Raw genomic sequence first — 14,005 nt, 5'->3', positions numbered from 1 at the left:
TTCCCCAGTGCAGGTTCTTTTCTGAGAAAGCTAGGTGATGTCCCTCCTCTGCTCCTTTGTTGGAAAAAGGGATCCTAGAAGAGTTTTCGAGAGTTGGGAGTCCAGCAGGTGGGCCAGAGGACATGGAAATTGGGAAACGGGCTGTTTTAAAAGTCCTGGAAAAGAACTGTCCGTTGCTGTCATTTGTCTCTTTTCTTTGGTGAAGCTGTGGAGCCCTGAGTCTGGACTGGCTTTCCTGTGTGTGTGCCTGTCACCTGTAAGCTGGGTAGGAGATAAGGGCTGTGACTCCATCAGTGACTTGCATGGAGTCCAGCACTGATAGGAGGTAGGAGGGGACTGTGCTTGCAGCCCCTGTGCTTGGTAAAGTGAGGGCAGGCCTGGATTCCATACATGGCGGGTCAGATGCTACAGGAAGCAAAGCTGGGATCCTAAAACAGCGGACCTTTAGGAATTAAGATTCCCTGAGCTCGTAGAGGAAAGGGCAGAATTCCCTGGGCTGATGAGGAACTGGCCAACCAGAAGAGACTTTAGACAGGTCTAACACCTTTGACACACATAAATCAACACACGCCTGTCCCATATGTCTTGGCTCATCTCTTCTATAGAACTGTAACACTGCTAACACTGGGAACATACAGCAGGCTTTCTCTCTCCACTTCTGGATAAACTATAAATCCATCCATTTTTTTTTTCCTTCACTAATTATCATTTTCTAACTCTAGAAACACAGGAAAACCAAGGTAGGAGGTTCATGGTTTGGAGCTGATAAAAGTGGTGTGCATGGGGAGAAAATTCTGGAAGGGAAGAGATTGTGGTTAGTGTCCAACATTCAGTTTCTTATTGGATTTGGCTCTACAAAAGAGGGACAGTGCTGGAGCCTCTGAGAATCAAGTTCACAGCAGAGCACAATGTCTGGCTTTCCAGACAGTCAGCTGTGAGCTCAGAGAGAAATGATCATCTTGGCTCATCCCTGGTGTGTTTTCATCTCTTGTTTTCTCTTTGTCGTTGTCCATTTTACGTAGGCAAAGCCATATAAAATGGTTAATATCTGCCTGGTTTTGATGGGTGCCAAAATGTCACTTTTGTATGATTCATCTCAGTACTGAAACCCGCACGGTAGCGGGGGGCACTCAGCCTGTCGTCTTAAGAGAACGCTTTGGAAGCTGCTTCCTTGGCGGCGGGAAGTGAGGGCTCCGTGGAGGGAGCGGAGCCATTTTGCTTAACCAAAAAAAAAAAAAAAAAAAAGAAAAGAAAATCATAAAACTGTTTTCAGAAAATTGAGTTTTACTTTTATTTAAATTTTTTGAAATTTTCTTCTAGCTATAAATACTCACTTGCATTCACTTATGCCACCTGACTGTAGATCTCGTTCAGTGGTTCAACCTTCCAAATGCAGTGACTCTTTAATACAGTTCCTCGATATAGTTGTGGTGACTCCCAACCGTAAAATATTTTCATTGCTACTCCATAACTGTAATTTTAATACTGTTATGAAAAATAATAGGAATATCTGTATTTTCTGATGGTCATAGGCAACTGCCAAGAAAGGGTCCAACCCCCACCCCCTTTTCCCCAGGGGCTCCAACCCACAGGTTGAGAACCACTGATCTAGGGCATTGGCATTTGTTTTCTTACTTGAACTGAGAGTCCACAGTGTGCCTAAACAATAGGCCATGTCTGTGCATTTTGCAGCAAACTTAATATAGCCTCAGATTTTTGTTCTCATCATTTAAAATTCTTAACTAGTGTTAAATAGATAACTGACAACATTTTTGGGGCTCCTGTTGTAATGTTTGTACAATGTTTTATTTTTCCTCTTTATAAAGATGAGCTACAAGAGCTAATGTCTAAACCTAAACTTGCAAGCTAGCTGCTGTGTGGCAGCCTCTGGATTCCACTGGAGTCCACTGAAGCCTTCCTTGTCCCTGGAAGAGCACAGATTGATGCTGGACTTAATAGAAACAGCAGACGTGTCATGCGATCAGCCAGCAACAACTCGTGTTCTGTCCCTCATTGTGATGCACCACTCAGCATTATAAACCTTTAAAAATGAAACTCAAGTTAGCTAACAGAGAGATCCATGCAGACATGTGGAGCATGTTGCCTTTCGTAATTCAGACCAATTTAACCGATTATAGTTGCTGTGCCCTCTTGGAGCCTTTGTCCTGACGATTTCAAAGAAACTCCCCTCCGTTAAGCAGTCAGCACGTTTTCTGTACAGGCTTGTTTTGTTTACCGTCCTGGCTTTACACGTGGTTAGTTTTGGCCGTCTGTGGTGAAGTGCTGGATAATGTTTCTAATCCACTGGGATGTGAAGTGGCTGACTGATGTTTGGTTCTGTCAAGTGTTGCCCCTTAGCTTTTCCTTTGGCTGACAGCTCTGCCCTGGGCCCCAAGACCGTGGGATGGCCTCTATGCTGCATCTCTTTCTGCTGTCATGACCAGTGTTTAGTGAGTGCAGAAACTCACTGACTGGCTGGAACCTGAAACATTGTGTGTTCATGTCTTGACCAGCTACACTGTGTTGGTTTTTGTTTTTGTTTTTTTTTTTGTTTTGTGTGTGTGTGGTGTGAAATATGTATCTTGTGTTTGCTGCGCATCAGTCAGTATAGACTGTATTTTTATCATATTTATGTGCTCTGACACTTTTCCAAGAAGGCTCAGGCTTTTCATCTGATATTCTAAGCGCCCTGTTACATTTTCTTCAGTTTTGTATTTAAGTAAAAATTTCACTGAGCTTAGAAACATTTGCTGCTTCTTGCTTAAATCCTAAGACTTAACTCATGCACACTTTGGGTTTTCCCAGAAAAATGGACCATTCATGCTCTTACACAGACTCATTATTATACATTTATACCGGTCAGATTTTATGGGGCTTAACCAAAAGGCTGCTGTTAAATTTGCAGAGAGCGTGAAGTCAGTGTGTTTTGTGAAGTTTGAAGTCAGCTGCAGATTTCAATGGTATGAGGAGCCTGCAGCGTTTCATCAGAGCAGAGCATGCAGCTCTGAAGTGACTGCTCCTCACCTGTGAGGTGACACTCGATTTGGGATGTCCAGCCACTGGTTTTGTTTTTGTTTTTGTTTTTGTTTTTGTTTTTGTTTTTGTTTTTGTTTTTGTTTTTGTTTTGAGACAGTCTCTCTGTGTTAGCACTAGTTGCCCTGTCTGTGGGACGAAACTGGCCTCAAACTTGTAGACATCTGCCCACCTTTGTTTCCAGGATGCTGTTACCAGCACTGGAAGTACTCCTGAGTCTAAAGCCCAGTCTTGACTTTCTTCATCTTCCGTGGTTAATGGTTTGGTAAGATCCCAAGCCTGTTGAGTGTGTGCTTTGTGCCAGGTGTGTTCACACCTCAGCAAACCTCTGGCTTTATGGCCTGAGGTGTCTTGTTAGTGGGCATGCAGGAAGGGCCAGAGCAGGGATGCTTCCCTAGAACACAGTGCCATGCCCAGTTAGGCTGGAATCTCAGTTCTGCCTGCTCTGCGTTCTTGGACTCAGACCTCTAATCCCATCCCCAGTTGTCTTCCTGTTGCCAGGCCTGCCCTTTGCTTTATCAGCACAGTTTTCTCCCCTTGTTATGTCTACGTTCTAAGGTGCTTTAGTGACGCTCAAAGGTCACAAAGTGCACCCTGTCTTTGACGGCGATTGTCTTGTTCAGCTCTCTCTTAAGTGTCTGCCTTTGTCTCTGGCTGCCTCCCACCTTACATTTCACCCTTACGTATGCCTCCTTAATGCCCTGACTTCTGGCATACTGACCTGCTGCTGTCTTCATACGAGTTATTGTTTTATGCATTGAGTAATTTCATATGTAATCTTTCCCATGACTCAGGGAAGGTATTATCTTACCTCAGAAGCCTTCCCCTACTGACTATGTTCTTCATTGGGCAAATATTTACTGTGCTAATATCCAGGGTAAGCCCTCAATGAACAAAGAGGGCACAGTTAAGCACAGCATTATAAAATCATGTTGTTTTCAGTGAGGTTTGGAAGCCTGTAGTATTCAGGATGTGACCAAAACTCCAGTCAAGGAGAAGATGTGAGAGGATGGGGAAGGCACTGGAGGTTCTGAGGAGAAAACTGTGATGGGCGAGAACTTGGCACCTCAGACACTGGAAGAGATTGGCTAGGTGCAGCCTCACCAAAGAGGATGTAAGAAACCTTTCCGGGCTGTTAATGTTGATAGCAGCAAAGGATGGGGAGAAGGTACAGCAACTGGAACATGGTAGTGGCTTGCTGTTGGAACTGAAAGGGGGTGACTTCCAAATGACCATATGTGTGTGTGTGAGGAGCTGATCTAGAAATGGACCTGAGAGAGAGTCTTTTCATATTCACAGCAGACTGGAAATGGTTCAGGTGTCTGCAATCAAGATGGTAGACTAACACACCAATAGAATCCTACTTGGCAAGAAAAGATGAATTAGTGAAACACACTTCCGTTTGGCTTTTCCAGACAGGATTTCTCTGGCTAGCGCTGGCTTTCCTAGAGCTCTATTTGTAGACCAGGCCTCACATTCCGAGATCAGCCTGCCTCTGACTCCTGAGTGGGGAGAGTAAAGGCATATGCTACCACTGCCTGGCCTTGAAGTACATTTCTTGAAGAACTTTTAGAAAGTTTTTTTATGACAGGGACTTAGCTTAGTCACTGCCAGCTGGTGACCCTGTAGTTTGTTCCTTGTCCCTTACTAATGCAGGGTGTATCATTTGTCTGAGGTCTGACTTTTCTGAGTGACTTTGGGTGTCTATGCAGGCTACAGTTGGATGGATTGTGGGGCCAGCATGGGCTAATGCCTTTTTCAGACATCTGGCTTCACAGACTGTTGTACAACCTTCCGATCTTTGTAAGCTGATTGGTGAGATGTGGAATGTCACTCTCCATTCAGCCACCCAAATGAAGTTACATTTCCTTTTTAGAGATCAGTTATTTCTAAAATCTCTGACACTTACTCTTTGTTTCTCTTGTGTGTTATTGGTGCCCCTTTCTTACATGGCTATGCTGTTAGGGGCTCCTAAATGGTAAATGATCAACAGGGAGTTCATGCCCTTCCGGAGCTTGTGTTGTATTGGACGGAAACGACAGTGGAGATGCAGGTGTATAATTAGTGTCAGTTATGAATGTTATGAAAGAGAGTTTTAGGTTTTATGAAAGGTGATAGCTTTGTTGAGGTTTGCGTGGGATGTGACGGTTGGTAGTGCATTCCTAAGAGCCAGTGTTAGACCAGTGTTAGAAGGGAGGATGCTTTAGGTTGGTAAGATACTGACAACAGGTCAAGGGGAGGGGACACACCCAAAATGAAATGAGGAAGGAGTAGTGCAGACGACTCAGTTGTTTTTCCTATACTCCATCTTTGAAGGCTGGTATCCAGAATATTAGAGAATACAAGGATCCCAGATTAGCATATGGAAGGGTTTAAAACAAGTGTTCCTTCAGCTTTCCCACTGGATAATGCACACTGACGGCTTGCACATCAGGTGATCTGACTCGCAGGTGTCTGGGCATGAATTGATTCTGTGGGAGACACCATGTAACTAATTTTGTATTTAAGAATGGAACCCGGTGTGTCATCTCCTATCATTTCAGATTTCCCACAATGCACGATTACAAATTCATCTCGCTTTCTCATGTGAGATTAATTTGTGACTCTGCGAAGCTTGCTAGATGATGCATTGTTTGCTACCAAGTTGTCTGTAACAATTTCCCCATTAGGGAGAAAAGCTCTTTGAGTATATCCTTCTGTGTGTGACTGAATTCCAAATGTCTGATGACTCTTCGTGGAAGAAGACATGACACTCTCTAAAAATGATTTACAGCTTCTTGAGCGCTGCAGTAAATCCTGAAGTGTAAAATCTGTGTCTTGGGCAAAATGAGCAGTGACAGATTCGCTCAGCTTATTTCTGATCGGTTACTTCTCTGAGCGCTTTATACCCAATCCCCCAGCACTGAAGTAGAGACGTGGTTAACGTCCTCAACCAGGCAGCTAGCCACCATTGTAGAAAGTGATGTGTGAGCCTTGGCGGTTTTAAACTTAGCAGCTCTCAAGTGGGCTCTTGAATTCACTCCATGCGTATTCTCTCTTCCCCTGTTTGCATGTAGCTCTCGTGTCTATTACTTAAGATCATGATGTGTATGTTGAAAAGTTTCCCAGGAAGCTGAGAGCCTTCCACCAGTAGAGAGACTTAAGAAACCAGCTTCACAGGACAGACCTGCATTGTTTGCTTGTCCCTCTGCTTCTCACAGAAACGCTTCATCCGATGCTGCTGAAAGCTAAGTACACAGAAGTGCCAGGATTTAAGTCAACACTTCTGTAGGTACAGGTGAATCCCACCCTGGCTCTTTGTATTATGGAAGTCTAGAAAGGTCAGTTACGTGATGGCAAACAACAGGGATTTTAAGTATGACACCTCTTGTACACTCACACAGTTTTGCGTGCAACCTTTTTGTTCTTGTTGATCATGGTGAGTGGGTGAATGGTTGAATGGCAGGTTTTTCTGTCACTGTCAGTAAGCACTTCTGTCAAGCTGAACCTTCCTGCCTGTGAGACATTTGACTTTATAATCTGTTTTGGGTTTTTTTTTGTGTTTTTTGTTTTCCTTTTCTAAGGGTCACATGGCAGGTAAACAGACACCACCACGGAATAGATAAACTTGCTAACCTGGTCATTTCTGTCCCTGATGTAGTACATAGGCTATGGCTACATCTTTAAGATTCACCACCAATCAAAGAAAACACATGGTGGGCCTTGTGGCTCTAGCTGCATAGGTAGCAGAGGATGGCCTAGTTGGGCATCAATGGGAGGAGAGGTCCTAGGTCCTGTGAGGGTTCTATGCCCCAGGATAGGGGAATGCCAGGGCCAGGAATGGGAATGGGTGGGTTGGGGAGCAGGGGGAGGGGGCAGGGGTTAGGGGATTTCCGAGGGGAAACTAGGAAAGGGGATAACATTTGAAATGTAAATAAAGAAAATATCTAGTAAATATATATATATAAATATATAAATATTTATATATATATAAAGATTCACACTGTTTTCTTCCACTTGGTACTCTGCCTTGTCGGATTGGATAAACGATGCTAAGATAACTACAGTTGTTCCTTTTATGTCATGCTTTTGTTCTGTTTTCGGCCTGCTCATGCAGATTTTCTTAAGAGCCTACTGTTTTGTGGGGGGAAAAAAGCACACATTTTATAAAAGTCCCTTGGTTTCTATGCTGTGATCTTGGCTTTTTCATGTGATTTTAAAAATTCTCTCTGATGACTATATGAATGCCAGTATTTGAACAACCCACCTCCCAGCTTTAGAGTTGGATTCACTTTTGTGTCTTGACTTAGTTACTCTTTTCCAGGTGTCTCTTTCGGATGTACCTAAAACTTCTCATCAGCCGGGCTCCACTCTTCCTATCTGACCTGTAGCTGTCCTTATGACTTTTTAAAGACACCATTCCCTTCCAGCCTGTGAGACAGAAGCATAGAACCCTCACAGGACCTAGGACCTCTCTTCCCCTTGATGCCTAACTAGGCCATCCTCTGCTACCTATGCAGCTAGAGCCACAAGGCCCACCATGTATTTTCTTTGATTGGTGGTGAATCTTAAAGATGCAGCCACAGCCTGTGTACTCACAGGAAGTCAGATGAGGATCTGACTTCCCGTTGCTCTCCATCCCCCCGGAAGCCCAGCTGTCACTGGCTAGCCCAGACTCATTTATGCTTATTACTGCAAAGCGACATCTCCCACTTCACTCCCAGTATTCATTAATATCTCTCTATTAAACACAGACTTGGGAACTCCAAGCCACCTCTGTGCTATCACAGTGTTCACCTCCTCTTGCTCTCGTCCTACTCAGATTTCCCAGAGATAGGTTTTTATCAATGCCCCTCCCCCTTCCTCTTGCATGTTTTCTACCACTGTGAACATAATTGGAACTCTATTCTAAATGACCTGATCCTTACTGATTTATGTTATATGTGAGCCTGACCTAATTTAATCTACTCATTAATTACTAATATTAAACGGACAGTCTCGTGCATCTATTTTTCAAAGCAGGCTACTCAGTGCCAGGCATGTAATGGCACATGCTAATCCCTGCTCTTCTGGTGCTTGCCTTCTGTTGGTGGGTAGGAGGGAGAGGAAGATAGGAACAAACAGGCAATTTTAGTTTGTGATAAAGGCTATGTTGTTGTATATGGAGGAGGTATGGAGACGTGCTTAATTGCCTGGGGACTCATGGAAACTTCTGGATCAATTATATTTGAGTGGAGACACCAAGGCAGCTGGAACCATCCAGGCTGATGAAGAGGAGCAACATGAACTTGCTTGGTACCATTTAGTAAGAAAGAGGCTTAGTCATTAGGGTAACCATCCAGTCCAGATGTGTACCCAGATGTTTATCAGAGGAGCATCCATGGCTTCCCAAGGAAGGGGATTGGCTAATAACAGCTGCAGCTGGAGAAACTCTTGTTGTACATAATATTTAGGGCTTCTCTTGCTTCTTGGAGAGCATTCAGGTCTTTAGGATAGGTTTTTTTTGTTTGTTTGTTCTTTGTTTTTTTTTTTTTTTTTGTCAGTTTTTCATTGTCAAACAAAACTTGACATGTTGAAAAGGGGAAAAATTGTCTTTGGAATTATTGTTATTTTCTTCCATTTCACTTTAGTTCTTGTTAACTTGTAGGTTCTGTCTAGTCAAGCCCAGGAAATAATTTGTCTTTAGGCAATTATATCTGAACATTTCCAAAATACATGTTGATTAGGATAGTCAGATAATGAAATCAATAGCATGTGCATGTTTGATGGGCAGGGGTTACACTCTGCATGCTAGCCCACGCTTACACGTAGGTACCAACCTCTCCTTTTGAGGACAACGGTCAGATCCGTGTGGCCTCTGAAATGTGGCAAAGATAGACCTAAAGGTTAGCACAGAACAAATAGCTTTAAAAAGGCTTTTGTCCATGAGAGAGGAGGGCTGTATTGTCTTGGACGTAGTTGCAAGTTTTAGAAATCCCAGCTCCTTCAGGTCATGTCTTGATGAAAGCCCCCTGACTCTCGGAACTTCCATACCTCACAACCTGACAGTCTTTGATATTACAGATACAGTCTTCGGCTCTTCTACTTCTTCAGATACTTTCAAGTTACTGGTAGTTCATAATTTTCTTTTCTTCTTAGAGAAAGTTATGCGAATAATTAACAATTAGTACGCATTGTCTTGTATGATATTATTGCAAAGGAATGCTTCAACAGACAAATAACAGTAATGACACAGCTTTTTCAACCCATCATAAAAAAAGGAGCGACATAGCCCACAATTTAGTAAAAACGGAAGCATGGTAGTTAATTACTATATTTACCAGAGCAGTGTGCTTAATTGCCTTAACTGTGTTCCAGGGACAGAGGTAAATGCCACTTTTTATATGGTATATTGGAACAGGCACCATCCGTGAAATGGCAGCTCTCCAGCCATCACCAAGCACATGGCCTGAGTACAGTGCTCTGTGAGAATCAGAAATAAACCACACAACTCCTGTCATGAGGAGTCTGTGCTGTGCCTGTGCGGAAGAAGTGTCCTAGGAAAAGAAGGGTCACCCAAGATTCTTTAATATGAGCATTTCATCCCAGGGGCCTGCAGTTGAAATTCAATGACTTATTAAAAAAAAAAAAATTCCTCCTCCCTCCTGTATCTACTGTCCATTTGTAAAGATTGATCTTAGATGTTCATGTATTTTATTTTCTTCTGTGAGCTCTGTTATCTTAACTCTATCTGCCTCCTCCCTAGTTTACTACAGAATGGTCAGCTGGAAATTGTGACCGGTGGCTGGGTTATGCCTGATGAAGCCACTCCACATTATTTTGCCTTAATTGACCAACTAATTGAAGGGCACCAATGGCTGGAAAAGAATCTAGGTATGTATTTATATCTGTTCCTCCTCGCCCCTTCATTTGGGCTGTCTTGGGAAGGTATGCTCAGGGGATCTGAACTAATTTTCCTAATAATTGTTGAATAACTTATCCTTCATTAATTATATTTATTAGGCCTCAATTATATAGACATATGATAGTTTCATTGAATATTATCCATTTTTTCTTTATATATTACTTACTGACTTTCATTTGTTTAGAACTTTACTATTTTACTTACATGTTAGCTAAGACTTGTTGTTAAGAGTCAAGACCCTATTATTAGCTTAATTCAAATTGATGGTGGGACAGAAAACAATAGAAGGCATTTATGTGTTATATCATGGAGAATTCTGGAGCTAGAGGAGTTATGGTAGCTCTAGGTATGGTTCCTTCCAGGGGACGTAACTTACACTATAGAGATTGTTTCCTTGGCCTCACCTTGTTTGTGTGTAGGTCTATACCCTGTTTTTTTCTAGGTAGCTTATAAGAAAGATGACCCTAGGCAGTAGAAATGCTCACCTGACTCGCCGCCTCCAGGATGAGTTTTGTTTTGTTCTTTTGTTTTGTTTTTTTAATACTTTATCTCATTGGCCCACCAGCCAGGTCCTTAATTCTGAGATTCAGGACTGGTTTCAATGGCATTGCTCTCCTCGGGAAGTGACTGTATCACACGTACCTGTGATGGCAGGGCCTCTCTCTGTGTCACTGGACCCATGGGTAGGATGCTGGCTGACAGCATCAGACATCACGTACAATTCACCAAAACCGAGCACCCACTGGCATCTTCTCTATGCCTACCACTCGACAGGAAGCCCTTTGCAAATATTTCATATCATATTTGCAGTATAACTTTTATGCTTTTCTTTATGATAAGCATCTGTGATTTTTATTGAAGTTATTTGTGGGTAATTTTTATTTTGTCTCCATTAGGAATCAAAGTCTCTCATTATTACAATTATTTCTTTCCTTTTTATTTTAACACAGTTTTAAATCTACTGAGAATTAATCCCAGAAAACTTCCACCCATGCCTAATATGGCACATTCTTCAATCTTTCTTCCCTTCCCATCCCACTGTGGTGATGGTGATTGTTTTGGACACCTGGAGAAGTCACTGCAGATACTGCGGAGAATGCACTGCAGATACTGCATCTGTGGAAATGCACTGCAGATGCTGCATCTGTGGAAATGCCCTGCAGATGCTGCATCTGTGGAAATGCACTGCTACATCTGGGCTGAGATTCTAACCTCAAAAGCCTTACTTGTGAGTCTGTCCTTGGCTGCTCCTGGACTCCTGGATTCTTTACATTCGAGTGATCTACTGCTTTTAAAAGCATATCATGTGTTTAGCATTTGCTTCCCCCAGGAACCTGACCCCTTAGTGTGTGTGTGTGCTTGTGTGAGCAGTGCCCTGTGGAAGGAAGTCCCAGGCACTGAATGTGTGCTGAGCTTCTCAGTTGATGTTGTGTCACACAGCTTCTTCCTATTGGTTTCTAGAGGAATTACATGTGCATGTGGGGCTGACTCTTTGGAACACGACCTCCTCTGGATGTGGTCCATGCTCCTTTTATATTTGGTGCCCTTACTCTATCCTACATCATTGCTGTGTGATAGTATTCAGAAGTTTCTAAGTGTGTATGTGTGTGTGGACGGGGTGGGGGTTGGGATGTGAAAACAGGATCCATTTTTTTGCTGCATACAAGAAACACACCTCAACATCAAGGATAGACATTACCTCAGGGTAAAGGATTGGATGAAGATAATTCAAGAAAACAGACCTAAGAAGCAAGCTGGTATAGCCATTTTAATATCTAACAATAGACTTCAAACCAAAGTTAATCAAAAGAGACAGGGAAGGACAGTTCATACTAATCAAAGGAAGTGTCCATTGAGATGACATTTCAATTCTTTTTTTTTTCATGTGTTATGTGCATATATTCTATATTTTAAGCTTGTCATTGATTCTTTGTGAGTTTCACATCATGTACCCAGTCCCATTCATCTCCAGTCCCCTCATATCTACATTTTATCATTGCAAACTCCCCACTAAAATATATCACGCACACCGGCACACACACACACACACACACACACACACACACACACACACACCACTACCACCACCACCACCACCACCCAAGACCAATGTATAGAAAATATCTCAGCATGGAAGCTATAGTGTGTCACAGTGTGTCCCACAGTGTATCCTCCTTCCACACATCTTCACTTGTAAATATTCATTGCAAGAGTCATTGGTCTGGTTTGAGACCTCTGGCTGCTGTGACACCATCAGTATTGAATCCTCACTGGAACTCCTCCTAGTTATCCTGTTGTTGCCCTGTGTCATGGAGATCCTGCAGCTTTGGATCATCAGAACTTGACCCCTTCATGTGATTTTGGGTTAGGCCAGTTCCGAGCCTTCAGTCTGAGCCTGGGTGGGAACTGCTTTGGCTAGGTCACCCAATGTTGCCATCATCAGGAGGCAGGGTCAGCTCTTGGGGCCAGCTTGCCTACACCCAGGCCTCCAGAGCCAACTCCACTGTGCAGGACCGCTCTCCCAAGTGCTACAGCCAGAGAGGGGCAGGGCCAGCTCTCCTGCTTTCAGGACTCCAGGGCCAGTTTTCCTGAGTGCTGCAGGTGGTGAGGGACAGGGACCCTGGGGCCAGTTCTCCTGACTGCCACAGGTGGTGAGGGATGTTGGGAGGGGATAGCACAGGCTCATAAGCTCTAAAAACTCAGCAAGCCAAGGGTGATAGTGTGGGACTAGGGGGAAACTTACTGACCTACTCAGGACAGCCCCTTTCCTTAAATATTGAAATATGTCCTAAGCTAAGAGATTCACTGTATACAAACATGACTTTCAGATTTTTCTTAATGTTTAACTTTTGTTGAGATATAGCTTACACATGGTTCAATGGATAAATCTTGAGAGGTTGGTGAGTTTTGACAGATATACATGCTCATTTCATCCCTTTCTCTCCACCTTCCAGCCAAATGTTCCCTGTTACTATGACTGTAGAGGGTTTCTGCTTTGTGAAGAACTCACATATGGATTCATTGCATACTCCTTTGCATTTAGTTTCTTTGTTCAGTATACTTTTGTCTTGCTTGAGACAGATTGGTGTATAATAAAGTGCATTTACCTATAGTCTGATGTGTTTCTGTCCCAGGCTCCCTGTTTCCCCTTTTGTAAGTAAGCCCTGCCTTCGTGGCTCTCGGGATTGGTTCTAGAATTCCCCACAGATACCAAATGATACCAAATGCAAGGTGCCTTCAACAAAATGATGTCGTGTGAACATAAAACTAGATGTGGCTCAATTCAAGGCCCTGAGTTCTATTCCCAGCATCATATAAACTGTTCATGGTGGTGCACACCTGTAGTCCCAGCACTTGGGAGGTGGAGGCAGGGGATTTGGGAGTTTTGAGGTCATCCTTGTCTATCTAGTAGATTCCAGGTCAGCTGGGGATACACAAAACCTTGTTGGCTCATAACTGCTTCTAACTCCAGTTCTACAGGGTCTGATGCCCTCTTCCCGGCTCCTAGGACTTCATGCAACCTGTCTGTGTACATCCTTTTACAGGCAGGCAAAACACTCATATATACAAAATGAATGAATAAATGAATGAATGCAGGGAGAATATCAGGAATCCATTGGCTAAGCAAGAAACAGTCGCATGTTAACCAGGCAAATCCTGACACACAACCATAAGTCATGTTTGCATTTGTGTAGACCCTCAGTTCCCCTCAGCGAGGTTTTCACCACTTTTATTGTGAAAGCTTTGCTTCTCTGTTGAATTTGGTTCTAGATACTTTATTTTGTTAGCTGCCATTGTAAATGGGATTTACTTTCTTGATTTCAGTTAGGACTCATTACTGGTATTGTGTATAGTTACATATATTGAATTTTTTTTTATAGAGATCTTATATCTTTCTTTTTGTGATAGGTTCAGGTATATGTTGCTAACTCACTTCTGTTCATGGCTGAGTAGTGTTTGATTTTTAAACTAGATTCCTGTTAGCTGTCCGTAGGATACTTCTGGGTATTAGCTGCATGACACAGGCATTCATGGCAGTTACATACCAGCTCTGGGAATAAATCCTGGGAATAGACTTGCTGTAGGGCT

The 14,005-nt window shown here is 43.0% G+C and overlaps 1 protein-coding gene across 1 annotated transcript in view; it reads left to right on the top strand.

The window, feature by feature from the left end:
• Man2a1 (mannosidase alpha class 2A member 1) overlaps window positions 1-14,005 on the top strand; it is a 157,551-nt gene that overhangs the window by 42,548 nt on the left and 100,998 nt on the right. The window contains exon 5 of the mRNA XM_021185720.3: window positions 9,758-9,885. Within this exon, the coding sequence (XP_021041379.2) occupies window positions 9,758-9,885 (128 nt within the window). The remainder of the gene's footprint in view (window positions 1-9,757; window positions 9,886-14,005) is intronic.

Source organism: Mus caroli, unplaced genomic scaffold, assembly GCF_978045245.1.
Source record: "Mus caroli unplaced genomic scaffold, Mus_caroli_1 scaffold_18, whole genome shotgun sequence".
NCBI lineage: Eukaryota > Metazoa > Chordata > Mammalia > Rodentia > Muridae > Mus > Mus caroli.
The sequence above is the reverse complement of the archived record's forward strand: the minus strand, read 5'-3'. Positions and strand labels throughout refer to the sequence as shown.